This window comes from Odontesthes bonariensis, chromosome 10 (genome assembly GCF_027942865.1).
Source record: "Odontesthes bonariensis isolate fOdoBon6 chromosome 10, fOdoBon6.hap1, whole genome shotgun sequence".
Classification (NCBI taxonomy): Eukaryota; Metazoa; Chordata; class Actinopteri; order Atheriniformes; family Atherinopsidae; genus Odontesthes; species Odontesthes bonariensis.
Window position 1 is genome coordinate 14,885,819 of NC_134515.1, and position 18,293 is coordinate 14,904,111.

The following is an 18,293-nucleotide window of genomic DNA, read 5'->3' on the forward strand; positions in this document are numbered from 1 at the left end:
AGGATTTTCATTACACTCGGGATGCTTGTCTCAACGCTGTTTTGCATGCTCAGACACACCAAACACCAGCCTGCGTTCGGTCCTGTGCAGATGCTTCTGTGCCATGCGGATCATAGGGGCGTAGATTTTGGCTTGGGATGCCAAACATCCTTTCAGGTGCCGATTTGAAGGCTAAAACCAAAACGTCTGGAAGCTTCCATTTGGCTGCGATGAAGCCCATCGTCTTCGACGAGACAGAGCGAGTCGAGCTTAGGGTTCACGCCTCGACCTGCTGCGTCTGTCTGAGCGCTTTGGCTCGTGGCAGTCTCATGCCGTTTATACAAGCAAATTATATGTAATTGTATGCTCAAAATTTAAGGACTGATACTGTAGATCTAAAAGTAGAGATTGTGTTGTCATTTATTCACCGTTTGATCACTACTTAAGTACAAAACTGATACAGCTTATCCTTTTCTTCTAGTTAATTCATATAGCCTAATCCATTGATAATATATAAGTCATTTTCTTTATTTAATTGAAAGATTGCATGAATGACCTGCAAGTTAGTACAAGAAGGAAATGATAACCTAATGGCTTATTTTCAACATGTATGTGCTGGAAAACTGCTTTTGAACTTTTCAGTCGGTCCATCAACAAAGGATCAGTGTGCCCTCTGATTGCACAGATGGATACCCACGCTGAAACCAAGACAAAAAAGGTCCCAACCGAAGCTTCTCTTTGACTTTTTTTTTCTGTTTTTTTTTTTTTTGTCCTTATCTCGAAGGGCCATGTCCCAGACAGGACTCGATGACAGTTATTTGGGGCCCCATGGGGCAGGGCGCGTGCATTATAAGGTTAAAAACCCCTAAAGCTACAGTTTTCAGTCAAAGAACAGCATTATCTTTACCGAAATGATTCCAGCTCGTTCAGGGGCATATGTTTTCTCAAGCAAACACAAAGTTGAACGTGAACAGATACAATATTAGTGTGAAGCACATCTCCCCGCTTTTCATTGTCCCCGCTGCATTTCTCTAAACAGTTCTGTTTACTTAGTTCACACTGCACGACCTATATGTCTTAGAATCTGTGTATTTGTTACATCACAACTTTAAATTCAAACTGGATTTTTAAATGTCTTTTGTTTCATGTCATATCTTTGTCTTTTAAAACTTACCATCAGGACCTCGTTATATTTAGTGTAGTTATTCTTGATTTTGGTAACAGCGCCTTTATGCTTAGATGGTTTTATTCAAACCACTCTTCCACTCTTTATAAATTAAAACAAAAAAAACGCGCTCACATCAATGGTGATAGCGCAACCAGAGCCGGAGCGGGATGCTGATGGAGCGAGCATTCAGTTGTGTGTGTGTGTGTGTGTGAGTTGTGGAGGCTGAGGAGGAAGGGAGGGGGGTTTCTCCATCTGTTGCGCCGGTTGTGGCGCGTGCCGAACGCGTGAATCCCACTGGCTGCTCAGAGGCCCGTTTCGTCTAATGGCCAACATCAGAGACGAAGTGAAACTCTTGAGCCATGTTATAATAAAACCTTTTTAGTTTATAATGTTGACCGTTTTATATTTAGTATTGTGTTTATATTTAGGAAACAGGGAGTAGCCATAACAGAATAAGTTTAAAAGAAAGAGGTACAGATCCTTGGGCGTGCTTCTGTTCAAATCCAACTTTAGATTTGTGCTTTTACAATTCTCCTCTCTAAAAAGAATACAATATATTCACACACCACAGATGCACACTTCTCTTTTTCTTATATTGCTGGTTGCTACAGTCTCCTCCCCCATTGCAGGTTAACACCGTGTTGTTGCCATTTGAGGGCCCATAAACAGATGTTTATCCATACATAGCGTGGCTTGGGTATCTGGTTTACTCAATTTTTGAATAAATTAATCTAGTCATCTCGGATTCACTCAATTGGCGTTGTGCTGGTTTTGTTGTGGCGGGAAGTATATGGGGTCCATGAGCACAAATTACTACGCAACATTTATTCAGCTCCAGGCTGTGTGTTTATTTTTCTTTTTTGTAATTTAACTTTCAAACCCGTACAATTTAGACATTGAGATTGTCTGTTGGTTTATGGTTTATGCTGGTTTAAATCACTGGTTTATGATAAACTTGTGGGTAATTTAGCAAAACTAAACATAACTACATACAGATTACTTTAATGATCAACCAATCAATCATTTTATTAAGAAATGAGTGTGGAAAAAGAAAGGATCTGTGGAAAACTGCCGTCTGCAGCTTGTGCGACGTGTAAAGGCAAGTCCCCTTTTAAGTCGAATGTGTAATTAAATCCCACGTGAACGCTAACGGTTTAAATTTTAAACGTGAAAAGGTGAAACCTTATCAGAAACCTCCGCATACCAGCGTACAGAGGCAGGGGCCCAACGGGACCAGATGGTCCAGACAAGAGCCCAATTGGTCTTCCCAAGGGGCCCCCGCCCTCCCGTGTGCACCCCTGAGCACAATGGCTTGAGTTCCCTCCCCTCTGACGCCTCGGAGCCACATAAATAGGAGGCTCGCCAGCTCTGCGACACACTTGAGCTCAGCCGCTCTAAGAGAAAGTATCTCCTCTCAAAAAGCACAACAACAAGCAGCAAACGAAATGAGTCCCAACATCACGACAGAGGCCAACCAGCCTCTCCCTGCGCGGTCCACCGTGGCCCAGAGAAAACAAGCCAACGAACTCAGAAAGGTAAGAGAAATAGATAAACTACACGGCTGCTTCTGTTGGTAACATCCTCTTCTAATTTCATCCTGCTAAATACAAGCTGTATAACACTTTTTTTTTTAAATGTTTCCTCTAGACTCTGAAACCCTTGCTGGAGAAGAGAAGACGTGCTCGCATCAATGACAGCCTCAATCATTTGAAGAGCCTGATTCTGCCCCTTGTTGGGAAAGACAACGCACGCTACTCTAAGCTGGAGAAAGCTGATATTCTGGAAATGACTGTCCGCTTCCTCAGAGATCTCCCTTCCAGCCCAGTCAAAGGTGAGCGTCATCCCTATACCGCGAACAGCGCAAAATGACTTTTCTTCTCTTATTTCACACGTGCTTCACGCGAAAGTCCAGTCACTGATCAGATCTCTCCTCTTCTCCCTCCAGACTCCGCAGACAGTTACAGAGAAGGTTACAAAGCCTGCCTGCAGCGCGTCTCCGCTTTGCTTCCCAAAACTAGCCTGGACCAAGACGCGTGCCAGCGGGTGCACGATTTCGTCCAGCAGTCCATGTCCACCAATGTCACACCAACCTGCCTAAACTGCTGCGCCCAGAGCTCCAGGACTCTCCCTCAGATCCAACAGAGACTCCTGAGCCTCAAATCGTGCTTCAGCTCCAGACAGGAGAGCCAGTCCCGCAGCGTCGGCGCAGTGGCTCCCAGCCGAGCGCAGTCAGGCTCGCAGCCGGTTAGCGCTGCTATGTGGAGACCTTGGTAGACTGAATGGACATTCTTTAATAATGTGTTATTTATTTTGTGACGTTTTGTATCAAAGTAATGATAGTCTTAGCAAAGAAGAAGAATCGTTGGAGTTTCTAGATAATGATTTAATTCAGCATTTGACTCATTTCATGCCGAAGGGCTCGAGCACAGATTTCAAAGAAATTTGAGTCTACAAACTTTTTAAAATGCAATCCTCTTTGGGGTTTCAAAGATGCGGGTTGTAGACAACACTTTTGTAAAACCCCAAGGGTTATTTTGTTTGAGGGTTGCACGCTGGACTTAAAAGTATTTTGGTCTGTGCAACAGAATAGTCTGTAAACACTATGTGTTGAATATGATTATGTGTTTTTCATTGATGCCACGTAAGGAAAAAAAAAACTTTGTGATATTTCTGTCTTTCTGCCAGTGACATAAGATTTGAAATAAATGTACAATTGACACAGATTGCTGAGTTGTGTGATCTTTGGCTTTGTATACAGGCCTATCATTAACCCCAGTTTAATAAGAGGATTCTCAGTGAAATGAATGAACCAAAAAAGGCGCGCAAACACAGAAAGCCACAGGTCAGCAGCGCCCTTTGATGCCGATGAGCAGCTGCTCTATTGTTGCTGATGTGAGGCGCCTCGCTGGTTGCCGCCAAAACTGTGGGAAGAACTGGGGCCAGTTGTGTGAGAGGAAACTCACTGAGATGTAGAGTGTAAAACAAGCGAGTTTCACAATGATCATTCTTTCATGAATATTGAGACAACCTCTCTTGATTCATCAGTATAAATTCATAGTCTAACTGTCAGATCGTTTTACACATTTGACCCATAACTTAAAGTTTATCAGTTTCACTGTGATATATGTTGCTAACAAAAAGCCCAAATTGAGCCTGTCAACACTAGAAAATATTATGTTAGTTGGCCATGTGTTTTTCTTCATTATACATACAATTTTGGCTTCTTTCCATAAACCTAATACATCCTTTTGTTTTTTATAATAATCTAGCGTTTTCCTCTCTAATTGCTTACAGTCTGTTTTACAGGAATCATAAGCACCAATCAATCTTCACATTGGTAAAATAACACAGTTTAGGCATGCATTAAACTGTTAAAAAAGAACTGAGACACTTTAGCAAACAGTGTTTCATGACACAAACAAAAAAACGACAGAGAAATAAAGAACTGAACATAACTTAAGAACAGTCACAAACTTTGTGACTTTGTTATAAAACGCCATAAAGGATGGCTAAAATATTTCAGCACCATTAACCATGCACTCATACTAACCCACACAAACTATAATGAAACATTCTTTAAATTTATAGGAATAAAATCTTAAGAGAAAATGTTCTCTTTGAAGCAAACCTTCAGCTCATCACAAGTGACCATACAAAAGATTTTATGGAGGGATGGGAAATAGAAAATGCTTGCATGGATGGAGACAGTTTCTATTGATTTGCAAGACAAATTTAACCTGTCAATTGAGGGCTCTTTGAAATAAAGTAATAATATAGATAATTGGAAATCTTCCCATTCTTCCCTTTAATAGAAGGAATAAATCACAGTGGCTAGTGTTGATGAAGCAAAAGAAGCTGATATCTAAAAGTGGGGGAAACAGCTTTAAACTGGTGAAGTTTAAGTTTGTGACTGATAATAAACAAATGTTCTCAAAAGAGACAAAACCAAGGAAAGTGAACTGTACTTCACCATCATGACATGTTCGTTTCTACAGTATTTGATATGTTTTGGCAAACAATTCTGAATTTATTGATGGAAACTGTTTTGTTCTTGTTGTATGTTTGTGTTTTGTTTTATTCTACAACCCTAATCCCCAAAAAGTAGGCCACTGTGTAAAATGTAAATGAAAACAATGCAGGGATTTTCACATGTCATGAATCAATGTTTTATTCACGATATAACATAGGAAACATATCCTACGGCTTTGAATATTCCATCATCTGCCGTCCATTACATCGACAAAAGATCCTGGGAGTCAGAGATGTCTCTGTACACAGTCTGGAATAGCTCCATCAATGCTGAAAGGTATATCTGTATACAGGTTTTAGAGCAACATATGGTCCCATCCAGATTATGTGTTTTCCAGGGAAAGCTATGCCTATTTCAGCAAGATGATGATAATTGCAAACTGCATCTATCATTAGAGCATGGCTTCGTTGTAGAAGAGTCCTTCTGCTGGACTAGTCTGCCTGCAGTTCGGACATTTTACCATCTGAAAACATTTGGCTCATGAAAGGCTCATGAAACGCAAACTATGACCAAAACGAACCAGGACTGTTGAGCATTTAGAATCCTATATTAGACAAGAACGGGACAACATTCCTCTCCCAAAAGTCCAGCATCTGGTCTCCTCAGTTCCCAAATACTCGCAGGCTACTCACAGCCTTTAAAGAAAAGGGGGGATCCTACACTGTGGTAAAAATGGGATTTATTACAGATGATACATGTATTCAAGGGGGAGACCTGTGTAAAAACAACTCTCTCCAAGATTTTGGGGATAAATGATAACAATGAGCTGGTTCCGGGGTCATCAGAGTCTAAGCTTAGACATCAAATAATTATACTTAAGATCAGGGGGCAGACTGTGACTGAAACTTAGGTGGAGAGGAAGAGGCCAATATATCTAAATAGTGATATGGGGTTGGTGTCACATATGAGACTATGTCAGTCAGTGTGGAGAGCAATAAAGGCAAAAAAAATAAGGCAGCAGATTAGATTTTATTTAACTGAGAGGTCAAAATCAGGTGGCACATCGTGAAACACAATAATGACAGGTATGTCATAAAAAGATGACAAAACCTCTCAGAATTCTCAGTCAGTTGAGGCAGCTGCAGCTGCAGGAGCACTGGGATCCAAAATGTAATTTGGTGTTAGCTTCATGTCTGTATAGCTTAGAGGGAGCTATACAGACTAATGTACTTAAGCATGAAGAATTACGAGTTACCAGCCTCTCAATATCCCTGCAGGAGGGAAGAACAACAGATCTGCGAGGATATTTCAGACATATGCAGGTTTTCATTTGGGAAATTAGTTCAACACAGGAAGTTGGCCAATAGTAGGAGGGAAGGCAACGTATGGTGCCAACCGCAAAGATAAAATGGCCAGAAAGTTTTGAGGTTTAACACTGTAAAACCTTAAGATAATAACAGCTCTGGTGAGGGACCACTGTACTGTGTAGCCCTCAGAACTGATTCAAAGAGATTAGAGTAGTCCATTAGACAAACAAAACTCCATTAAAGACCCAAGATCAGATAAATCCTGTTTAAAATCCCTTCTGGTTTTAAGTATGAATCCGCAGATATACCATCCTAACAGCCGCATTGGCTGATATTCAGCTTGTTGACTGGAGTCGGCCTATCTGCACATTGGATAAGATCAAACGATGTGCTGTAGCTGATATTAATCTGGTGTGTCCTGGTTGTGTCGTATTGATGTTATCCTGAAATTGACAAGATTTATTTACATTTCATTTGGTTGGCCACATGCAAACACTAAAAAGCCATTAGGTTTGGGTGGTTCAACAGGCTAAAAAGGTGTTTGAAACAATCAACGCTATTATCTTTTCTTTAAAAGAAAGGATGTTTTTATTTAAAAGGTTATAATACCATTTTTTAAATACATTTGTATCTATTCATTTTTGCTTATTCAAAGATAGTGTTGTTTTTTCATTCATTTCACCATTTTCCTGAAATTTCCCTCGGCAGTCACGACCATGGCAGACTTATGGTTTTAATGCTCCTCCATTTAAAAACTATGTTGAGAATTGATTTTTTTTCTCTTTTTACCCCGGATATTTATCAGCAGTGGTCGTCTCGGACACCAGTGTCTTTGTTTCACAGCTTTGCTTTTCAATCCCCTTATTGCTGAGGTGTTTATATTATTTTTATATCTTCACTGTCCAGCTGTTGCTGGGACTCTGATGCAATAATTAGACTTTCCAGACACTGGCGTGTTTACAGACCACTACATGCAGCTGAAACCACTTGGTCCCATACAAGTGATTTTAATATAGTGAGTTATGACACGTGTAACAACAACAGGCTGGAATGAAAGTATTTTTCTTACCAAAGTTGATTCTTTTTATCTAATCTAACCACTTTGATTAAAAAAAGTTTCTCCTAAATGGGGGTTTCTTTGTGTCAAAAATCCACATTTAATGTACTTCGAGTTTAATATGAATATAATATAAAAGCATCTGCAGGGAAATCCAGATTACAGCCAGCACAAAGAGTTCAAATTAAAAGTACCCAGTTTATTCTCTAACATTCCTAAATACACGTACTGAAAAAAGTCAGAGTTTGTGTTTTGGCTTTTTCAGTTTATTTTTGATTCATTTGAATTTTCAGCTGGTGAGATTATGAAAAACAGCAGTTTACATAAAGTCACAAAGATGCTAAGAGTGGTTACCAAAAAATTGTAAGTTGATCAAAAGAAAAAGTGGAGGTAGGCCAAACCTTATTTGAAAGACTGTAACACTCAGTTTGACATTTTACTATCCAACAGGCATGTTGGAGCTGCAGCACAATGATCTGTTACTTAGTTTAATTTAAAGTCTGAAGCAATACATGAGTGCTAGAAGACTTTGTTAGTTTTATACTTCGGATAACATATGTATTTTCTCCTTTGCTTGTACTATTGGTTTCTTACTCAGATGTTCAGGAAATAAACAGTCCCCCTGAGCTGTGTCAAATCTTTTCATGCATCAAATGCTCTGCTATCATCCAGCCCCCAAGAAACCCTCCCCCACAGGACTGACTGATCGCAGATTTGTCTGGGCTCATGAGGTCCTTAGAATGACTGTCATTGGTCCATATGAGAAGGATCGCAGGATACATCTGCTGGTTCCTGTGCAGTTTACCTATGAGACAAACATGTCAGATGATGATGTGGTCAACATGAAACTGCACTGCAGCGACACAAACCAGGGTCCTATGCAAGGAACCTGTTTGTGGAAGTCAGCTCAGCTTTCAACATCAATTATCCAGAAATTTTCTAACCTCCTCTGGCTCAGTGTATCCTAAACTAGCGGCTTTGGAAATAATCATTTCACTGATCTTTAAACATCTCAACTACCACACACAAGCAATGTGTTTCCTTGTGTCGACATTTTCACGAACTTCTGACCAGTATCAACATTCACCCTTTACAGTCACTCTTCCATATGCAATTCACATCTTTTCTGCTCACACTCTACAAAACAGGACTGGGTGTTTCAATTCCTAACGATTCTGCACAGCCCTTAATTTGAATCAAGATGTGTTTGAGTGTTTTGGGGTGTTCAAATGGGAACAGACGGAGGGAGAGAAGAGAGCAGTGGTGGTAGAGAGAAGAGAGGGTGAGGAAGGCAGAGTCAGGGACAGGACTGGGCTAGCTACTCCCCCGCCGGACCGGGCTGGACACTCTACTTGCTTCTACCTTTAGGTGGGAACAGAGAGGAAAAGAATAGTCAAGGCAAGGCAAGTTTATTTGTATAGCACAATTCAACAACGAGGTGATTCAAAGTGCTTTGCAGATACATTAAAACAGTAGAAATAAAAAAGCACGATTTAAATTTTAAACAAAAAGGAAAGAAATAAGAAAATCAGATAAAATCAGTAGTTAAAATGTGATCAAGTTTTGAAACTCAAGCTTCAGATTTGGAGCTTTATTCAAACGCAGCTGAAAATAGGTGTGTCTTCAACCTGGACTTAAATACACCGAGTGTTTCAGCTGATCTGAGGCTTTCTGGGAGTTTGTTCCAGACATGTGGAGCATGGAAGCTGAATGCAGCTTCTCCATGTCTGGTTCTGACTCTGGGAACTGATAAAAGACCGGATCCAGATGACCTGAGGGGCCGGGAAGGTTCATACTGGATCGGGAGGTCACTGATGTATTTTGGAGAAGTTTAAGTCTATCCTCTGATGGACAGGCAGCCAGTGTAAAGACCTCAGAGCTGGACTGATGTGGTCCATTGTTTTGGTCTTTGTGAGGACTCGAGCAGCAGAGTTCTGAATAAGCTGCAGTTGTCTAACTGACTTTTTAGGTCGACCTGTAAAGATGCTGTTACAGTAATCAAGCCTACTAAAGATGAATGCATGGTTTTTCCAGGTCCTGCTGACACATCAGATCTTTTAACCTTGATATATTCTTAAGGTGATAGTAGTCTGACTTTGTTATTGCCTTAATGTGTTTTTCCAAATTTAGGTCTGAGTCCATCACTACACCCAGATTTCTGGCCTGGTTGGTAGTTTTAGGTGTATAGAGCGAAGTTCTGTGGTGACCTGTAAACGTTTCTCTTTGGATCCAAAGACAATTACCTCAATTTTGTTTTTGTTTAGCTGGAGAAAGTTGTGGCAGATCCAGTCATTAATCTCCTCAATGCATTTACCAAGAGCCTGTACAGGGCCTCGGTCTCCTGGTGACATTGTAATATATATCTGCGTGTCATCTGCATAGCTATGGTAGTTTATTTTGTTGTTTTTTATAATCTGTGCCAGTGGGAGCATGTACATGTTAAACAGTAGATGGAACCTTGGGGAACTCCACATGTGATTCTTGTATGCTCAGATGTAAAGTTATCTATTGACACAAAGTACTTCCTGTTCTCTAAGTATGTTTTAAACCAGTTTAGTACAGTTCCGGATAGACCCGCCCAGTTCTCCAGTCGTTTGAGTAATATCTTGTGGTCAACTGTATCAAATGCAGCACTGAGATCCAGTAAAACTAAGACTGACATATTCCCACCCTCTGTATTCAGACATATGTCATTAAACACTTTGGTCAGAGCAGTCTCAGTGCTGTGGTGATGTCTAAAACCTGACTGGAAGGTATCATAGCTGATGTACCAACTGCTTGTCTAATAGTTTGGATTTTGTCTGTGAAGAATTTGGCAAAGTCAATGCAGGCCATGGTGGAATGAAGTTCAGTTGCCACTAACATAAAGAATGGAAGAAGAATAAGAAGGGGGTCTATCAGTTTTTCATTCGTGGAATACCTTCCTTGGAGTTGGGGTATTTAGATGGTCCACACTCAGTTCCACTGCAACACATCCTCGGTTGGGTACCCTATCCTCATTGGGTGTGTCAGCCGTTTATCACAAGACACCTTTAGCTGGAGAAGGCCCACCAGAGGCTGATCAAACCTGGGCCTGTGTCGCCTGGTGCCTGAAGTGGTCTTGGGCAGCCCATACTGTGTCTTTTCTTTTCAACTATAACCAGTAACTGCTTCGCTCAACCACAATGGAGAGTTCTTTGATTCATTTCTGCTGCACACCTTCACTTCTTATATGCTATGTATTTCTTGTACATTGTGTGTTGACTGATTCTAGTCTGTGTTTGATGCGTTTTGCTTGACTGTAAACAAATTCCATCAACATGACATCCCATTTTTTTTCCCTATGACTGGAACGTTATCCTAATCTGACATACAGTCATTAGAAATAGGTTATTGTTGGCTTTTTCTAAATTTTCAGTAATTTATTCAACAAAAATATCAATGTATGTCAAAGTCCTATGTACAAACAGTAAGTACACCCTTGTCCTGAAATAACTTCTTATAGGCATTTTGTGTGTTTTTTTTTCCCAACAATTTGCTATGTTCCAAAATACTCTTAGTTGCAAGGTGTCTGATGTTTGCCTGTTTCAGATTCACTCAGTATTTCAGTAGGATTCAAATCTTGACATTATTGATAATTCTTTCTCACTCTTTCCTCTTTCTCAGCCATTCCATGATGGATTCGCCACTGAACTGAGGATCATCAAACTCCTGACAGGTCCACTCCTGCTTCAGCTTCAACCGTCTGACTGTCTGCTTGTCACATGCTCCATATTTGATTAAATGACAAGTGTATGACACAGTGAAGCAACCTCAAACCTTAACATTTCCACCATCGTGCTTCACAGCTGGTTTGAAAGACTTTTTTTTCCCACTGAAAGTGTTTATTCTAACTTTATGGATTTTTAATCATGAGAAATGTAGAGCCATAATTTCTTTTTCATATGACCTAACATTTTTGTTTATTCATTTCATCAAAAAAGAATACAAAAAAAATAACATTATTATGTGTAATTTGTTTGTTCATGTGCAGCAGTATGCCACCTTTATCAGTTGCAAAGGCACCCATCAAACTTTGCCTGTTCAGATTGCCATTGTGTGCATATGTGGGCATGTGTGCCATTAGGCATGTGCCTAACAAAAACTAAGACAAAATGCAAGTAGTTTGTGAAAAAACTAAGTATGCCCCATGTTTTAGTAGTAGTAATTTGTGGGATTTTGTGCACAACTCTCTGTACCCAACCCAGCATTTCATTCAGTTTGGGATCTAGTCTTTTGAATTCTCTCCGTTTTCAGCCATTCTGTTGTAGAGTTGCTGCAGTGTTCTTTGTCAGGTTGAGGTCTGGACTTTGATTGGACCGTTGCCACACACCAATTATTTTATTTTTCAGCCATTCTGTTGTAGGTTTGCAGGTCTTCTTGGGATAAAATGTATTTTCTTCAAACGTGGTGCTGTGCACTGTGACCAAACATCCCCATTTTGATATAATCTGTTTAAAGGGCATTGTTACAGAAGTCTTGGTTTGTTCAGATGCAGTTTTGCAAACCTAAACTGTTCTGCCATGTTATTTTGTTTAGAGAGAAGATGATTTCTACTGGTAATCCTTCCCAGCTTCTCCTTTTTTTCTTTGTTAGAAACATTCTGATATGATCTATCACGTGTTATTGTTCATCTGAGGTTGTTTTTGCCAAATTTTTGGACTCCACAGGAACCAGATAGCTTATTATCAAGTCCTGATAGGTGAAACATTTAAAATGAAAATAAGGATGTTCTGTCTGTTTCACATGACTGTAGACCCAAGAAAAACGTCAAAGTCTCTCAGGTGGCATCATGCTGCAGCTAACTGCTTCTCCCCATTCCCACCCTTAATTCCCATGAAGTGTTGGTACATTGTCAAACAAAGACTCCCTGTTATCCGGCCGGCACAGATGGGTTGCCGACGCTAAATTTATTTGAAAAGACAAAAGAGGACTCTAACCGTAAGAGGAAAACGGAGGACTGCTGACCCCCTCCCACCCAGCATCACCATCACTCCTGTTTCCCAGCGGGTGAGGGGCGCGTGCAGCAAGTGTGCCTCTCAATTTCAGGGCAGGACTTTGCTTTGATGAAGCACCACATGATCTTGTCTATACGATGCTTCATATTACGTCTCTGTAGCATTTATTTATTCACCTTAAACTGTAGAGATACTCCGATGATGTTGCTGTCTATATTCTCCCACAGTTATTCCTTACATATTCCAGTTAACATTAAAATATCACCAAAAAAACACGTGTCGTAGCTATAACTATATATTATACAACTATCTATTACACAATACATATCTATATTAATCAGTTTGTCTTCGATAAAATACTTTTCTCTTTTACATGAATATGATTGATTTATGTGCTTCTGTTATGTCTCTCAATGTGAAAGATAAGCAAATCATGTCAGCCATATGTTATATGCTCTCTCAGATAAATATCTGTCATCCCCATCAACAGATTGAGCTTTGCAGCATGTAGAGTTGATAAACAACATAACATGATAGCTTGGACGCCAAAAATCTCAAAGAGTCAAGCTAAAAGAGACAATTGCAGCACGGAGTAAAACGCGGGGGGTGAGACTGGTTTGTTTCAGTTGGACACTAACAACATGGATCCATTAGAAGGATGCAGCTGGGATACCCACGCCATATGCAGTATGTGCAAAGTTTATAGAAAAAAGAGCGTGCGTGTGCGTATATGCGCGCGCAGGGACAAGAGATGGTTAGATCCTCGGTGGGACCGGGACACTGGCTTCTCAGGATGCTGGTGTGTGGAGGGTAGAGGGGGGAAGGGGGGTGTTGAGGTCATGAATAGAGGTTGGGCGAGGGTGGGGTTGTGATCTTTCAACAGACAGCCATCTGGTCTCCGTGGCGCGTGCTGCGCGCGTGGTTCCCCTGAGTGCTGAGGCATTTGATGGGCTGTCATGTCTCTCCGGTTTATATTCAAAACCAGAAATATCAGGACTTCTGTTCGATGTTTGTATAACTTCTGGCAGGGGACGAAGTCATACACTTCCTGTCCAGGTCTAAGTATACGTCTTCAGTGCCAAGAGCAGGCTACATAAATCAAAACCCAGGATCATTTCAAACTGAACAGTGACTATTGTAACTGAAGAACATGCAACCTCACTAACCACCCTCCGTTTTTAACGCCCCATGTCTCTGTATGAAGCGTCAGCAGCCCCCTACAGGTAGAGCCTCCCCCCAGGCAGACACAGCATGAAAACGTCATATGCAAAACTATTGTTGTCAAAATTTAACAGCAGATGTTATTTGAAAGTAGCGTGGCTTGGGTGTGTGATTGGAGTAAGAGTGTGTTTTTGTGTGAACACTTTTTTAGACACGCAAGTCTGACCCCTATGCCACCGATGCATGTACTGCATCCTGTTGCTCTAAGTGTAAATACTTATTTAGAATGTACAACCTTACATTGGTGTTGTATAAAGAAAACTGGGGCACACTGCATACCTTATAAATGAAAGTAAGATAACACCGTGGAATCACACCAGGAAAACCACCAGGCAATTACTAGCCAATGCAAAGTGGTTAAAATATTCGACAAATGTACAGCCTAAATTATTCAATTGATAAATTACATATGAAAAATAAGAAGTATTGTGTATACCTTGTATTTTGTTATAATTTCCGGTGAGGCACTGCGTAATTACGCACCACCAATTATGCATTTTTCATATAAAGAAAACAACAATATATTCCAGTAAGTATGTACTAAATAATGAGTGGTTTGTTTGCTATTTAGTATGGTGTGAATGAAGGAGTCTGCAGCATTTGTATCTGGTGAATTTGCGTTCAAAGCGTCTTACGCACGTATTTTCGCCAGCTTTTTGACGCAGCTTGTGTTTGGTTTGGTGTATGGATCATAACGCAGACACGCATTAGAGCTATGTATAGATTTAAGTTGGAGACAGATGGTTATCTTACTAAGTGTGATGCTTTTGTGTTGTTTTCATGGAATACGGGGCCAATCCAAATCATTTTGAGTTGGCTTGGGGGCGTACCCGTGACGCACGGAAACCGACGCCACGGACCTGGATATATACCTCTGCTCTTGGCCGTTGGAGACACATCTTCTCCAATTTCGGATTTCAGCACTTCTGTGAAACATAGACGAAGATGAAAATGTCTCCAAACATGACTTGTCAAGCTCCCCCGTCCTTTTCTCCAAGGCTTACGGTTGCCAAAAGAAAAGAGGCTCTTGAGCTCAGAAAGGTAAGTCAAGCCATTGAGTTTAGCTGCATTCGTTTAAACATTTGCAGCGATGTCTTACATATATTCGATTGTATGAATATTAAAACCTCTGTTTTGTTTTCAGACAATGAAACCACTGATGGAAAAGAGAAGGCGCGCCCGTATCAACGACAGCTTGAACCACTTGAAAAACCTCATCCTTCCCCTTACAGGAAGAGATGTGAGTCTTTTTTATGTCTAATATAGGCCTATGTTCTTTGCAGATTACAAGTCAAGTCAGCGTTTAGACTCGTGAATCTAACGGGTTTGTTTAAAATTTTCTCTGCAGAAATCACGCTACTCCAAATTGGAGAAAGCTGACATCCTGGAAATAACTGTGAGGTTTCTCAGTGACATTCCACCTGTCAACACCAAAAGTAAGTAAAAGTTCCTTCTCTCTAGGATTTAAAACAAATTCATACATGCATAAATATTGATCATCCGTCGAACATAAAAAACTAATTTCCATTGTCTTTTCAGACCCAGCAGACACCTACAGAGAAGGTTACAAAGCATGTCTCCAGCGCGTCTCCGTTCTGCTTCCCAAAACGAGCCTGGACCAAGACGCGCGCCAGCGGGTCAACGACTTCGTCCAAAAGTCCATGTCGGCGACCGTCACCCCAACCTGCCTGAACTGCTGCACCCAGAGCTCCCGGACTCTCCCTCAGATCCACCAAAAACTCCTGAACCTGAAATCCAGCTTCAGCACCAGACTCGACAGTCGGTCTCGCAGCAGTGGAGCAGAGGCTACGTGCCGAGCGCAGTCAGTCGCGCAGTCAGTCGCGCAGCCAGTCAGCGCTGCTATGTGGAGACCTTGGTAGATCTCCGCTGTAAAAAAAAAAAAGAGAAAAAAGACTGTAATATATTTAAGTTGAGGGAACATGTTAAGGTAGCATCACTTGTAAATATGCACAGTGATTCACTGCGTCGTTTCCGTTGATGAAAATCCAAAAGTCATCGTTAAATCGTATTTGATTTGGTTGAGTATTATATACTTACGTTTTGCGCGCAAGTCTGTTGTCCTGTATAAGTTGACAATTTTAGACAGTCGTATTGTTTTAAATCTGCATGTATGTATACGTTAAATATTTAGTCTTCTTTCTGGACTAAATGATAAAGGGCCATTGAAACAGCCCTGTAAGACCCAAAGGGTCATTGTATGTATTGATTTGCACAAAAGACCTCAGTGTCCTGAGTCTGTGCAGATAGACCGTGTAGACATGACATGTCTCAGAAAGTATCTCTGTTGGGATCGGTTTTTATTTTTGCAATTTGCAGCAAATGATGTATAAATGATGTACAGGAATAAAGCTACGACGTCGTGGTTACACATTGTGTTGTCTTTGTTCACACTTTACGGTAATTAGAATATTTAGGAAATTCTTCACGCCAATGCATTGTTAAATAAGCTCTACATTTCATATAATGGCCACAAGGAAAAGGGAAATGTTTTCTCTTCACACACAACGGTAAAATCAGCGTGATGTGTCTAAATGGCTATGAGGAGAGGAAAAAATAACTAAACAAATTAAAATATCATAATACACAAAACAGAGATACAGTCTACTACTGAAAGGCAGCAAAAGATAGATAATATTTTTTACTTTTAATCTACAACAGATGCGTAGAAAAAGACACCCATCAAACTTTGAGTTGAACTATCAACATTTACTGCAGAAAATCTATAGGACAAATAGAGAGCCATGAACAAAGGCCTGTCAGGTATTTTTTAATATAATATAAGGAATTGTTGTGACTTCTTGAGTGGATTTTCAGCTCAATAGCGCCAACAACAGGCATCACAAATTACTACCACAGTTTAGGTAACATATTGGCGGTCTCTGCTGCCCCCCTCTGACGGATGTAGGTAATGACACGGTTTCGTTTTCTGCTGCTTGATCATGTCTTGATTCACCTCTCTGAGCACTAGGCCTGGCTGCCTGTAAACTATCTCTCTCTTATTTCAGTCCCTTCGTAAAGCGGTAGACGTAGACCTCATTTAAGGTACATTGGATTGAACGATTTCTGTACGACTTTTAAGTAATATCCGCTCAGTCTTTGTACTTTTGCTTTGAATGAGTCATTTGCCAAAGACACTGTGACGCCGGGGAGTCTGACTTCCCTTCACATCACACAGGAATCTCGTTGCTGCACGAGACCATCAGTCCCCGAGAGCTCACCAAAACCATGTCGGCACTGGAGATGCGCGAGGCATCATCCTCCCTCCAACTATGCAGGTATGATGTTTACGACTCCTTAACAACACGCGGCCAGGGTACGCGTCCTGATAACAGGATGTAGATCGACAAATGAAGAGAACAACGCGGCTACCGGCGTGGTCGCGTGAGCGTTGGCTCACAGGATGATAACACAGATAATCCGCTGCTTCAGGTCATGTCTTAACACATACTCAATCCTTCTTCACGTGCGCGTCGTCTCTGTTCTGCTGGCGGTCGACCATATATTTTCTGTTCCGGTAAATGATTCATGAGACCGGCCGTTTAATGTACTTAGCTTGATGGCTCCCGTAAGCTGTGATGACCATCTTTGACGTCAATGATGACCTTAGCGCGCGGGTAGCGCCGGTACCGGTACGGCGTGGCGAAATGGCCAACTACAGTACGGTCGCCATCACTTTCCCCAGAGTCAAATCATTTTGTTATACAGTTTTATTATAATTGGACTCGTATAACTCGTTTGTCAGGACCGCAGTTAAACGCGTGTTCTTGAGCCTGTATTTTCCAAAGTTTATAACCAGAAAACAAACAAACGAAAAGAAAACAACAACAACAAAAAAAAAGACACGCACACTCTCAGAAAGGAGACATCCATCAACCACTTGGCGTTAATAACTGCTGACATGCTGTCTCATAAAATAGCCTTACAGAGAAAAAGCTGCATATCCCAGGAGGATGTGAGGTTGATAGTACTTCTGTTCACCTACAGGGGGAGCCAAATATTTGTTCTGTCTGCATTGGACACAAATTGGTGCAGAAATCCAAGTGAACGTCACTTATTGAGGTGTATTTTTACCAGTCTACAACATGACAGAACTAAATATTATGTTTATGACATTTTTAATTTGAAATCCTTCAAATAAACAGCTTTCTATCTTATCATAGCTATGGACTGTTTATGATGATGCCCTGTTCTGTCAGCCACTTTTATTGAAGGCTGGATTTGTTTTGCATCATATTATCTTATTTTCACACTTTCAGACGTAAGACTGATACTTAACACATTTATTTTGAAGTAAAGTAAGTAAGTCCAGAAATATTTGACACAGTTTTCATTATTATAGTGCATCTCCCAACCAGTACACATTTGAAATACCACTATTGAAATGCTTTGAAAGTGCAGTCTTTGGGTTTAATTCAAACGACTGAACTAAAATGTCATGAAATGACTCAGGACTACTGCAGCTTTATGCACTTGTCCCTAATATAAGGGGTTCAAATGTAAATGAACAAATGAACCTAGCTATAAATGTTTAGCTTAATCTCTTCCCGAGAATAATAAGTAGCAACAGCTTGAAATCTGGAGTATGGACAACAAC

At 40.7% G+C, this 18,293-nt stretch overlaps 3 protein-coding genes across 3 annotated transcripts in view; all 3 read left to right on the forward strand.

Annotated features, from left to right (window-relative positions):
- Positions 1–2,592: 2,592 nt before the first annotated feature.
- LOC142390227 (transcription factor HES-2-like) lies at positions 2,593–3,421 on the forward strand. The gene is made up of 3 exons (XM_075475623.1): positions 2,593–2,682; positions 2,795–2,978; positions 3,093–3,421. The coding sequence occupies exons 1-3, from the start codon at positions 2,593–2,595 to the stop codon at positions 3,419–3,421; spliced, it is 603 nt and encodes a 200-aa protein (XP_075331738.1).
- Positions 3,422–14,629: 11,208 nt separating this feature from the next.
- Positions 14,630–15,558, forward strand: LOC142390110 (transcription factor HES-2-like). Its single transcript, XM_075475479.1, has 4 exons — positions 14,630–14,719; positions 14,823–14,918; positions 15,027–15,114; positions 15,218–15,558. Exons 1-4 carry the CDS (start codon positions 14,630–14,632, stop codon positions 15,556–15,558), a joined length of 615 nt encoding a protein of 204 aa, XP_075331594.1.
- Positions 15,559–16,691: 1,133 nt separating this feature from the next.
- Positions 16,692–18,293, forward strand: part of acot7 (acyl-CoA thioesterase 7) — a 56,622-nt gene continuing 55,020 nt past the window's right edge. Inside the window, exon 1 of the mRNA XM_075476428.1 lies at positions 16,692–16,974. Within this exon, the coding sequence (XP_075332543.1) occupies positions 16,925–16,974 (50 nt within the window). The 5' untranslated portion in view covers positions 16,692–16,924. The remainder of the gene's footprint in view (positions 16,975–18,293) is intronic.

What these genes read in the sequence shown, in the direction of transcription:
- LOC142390227 (XM_075475623.1), top strand. Translation starts at nt 2,593, where the DNA reads ATGAGTCCCAACATCACGACAGAGGCCAACCAGCCTCTCCCTGCGCGG. An exon ending in AAGCCAACGAACTCAGAAAG is followed by an intron (nt 2,683 to 2,794) that starts GTAAGAGAAATA and finishes TGTTTCCTCTAG; the next exon opens with ACTCTGAAACCCTTGCTGGA. An exon ending in CCCTTCCAGCCCAGTCAAAG is followed by an intron (nt 2,979 to 3,092) that starts GTGAGCGTCATC and finishes TTCTCCCTCCAG; the next exon opens with ACTCCGCAGACAGTTACAGA.
- LOC142390110 (XM_075475479.1), top strand. Translation starts at nt 14,630, where the DNA reads ATGTCTCCAAACATGACTTGTCAAGCTCCCCCGTCCTTTTCTCCAAGG. An exon ending in AGGCTCTTGAGCTCAGAAAG is followed by an intron (nt 14,720 to 14,822) that starts GTAAGTCAAGCC and finishes TTTTGTTTTCAG; the next exon opens with ACAATGAAACCACTGATGGA. An exon ending in TCCACCTGTCAACACCAAAA is followed by an intron (nt 15,115 to 15,217) that starts GTAAGTAAAAGT and finishes TTGTCTTTTCAG; the next exon opens with ACCCAGCAGACACCTACAGA.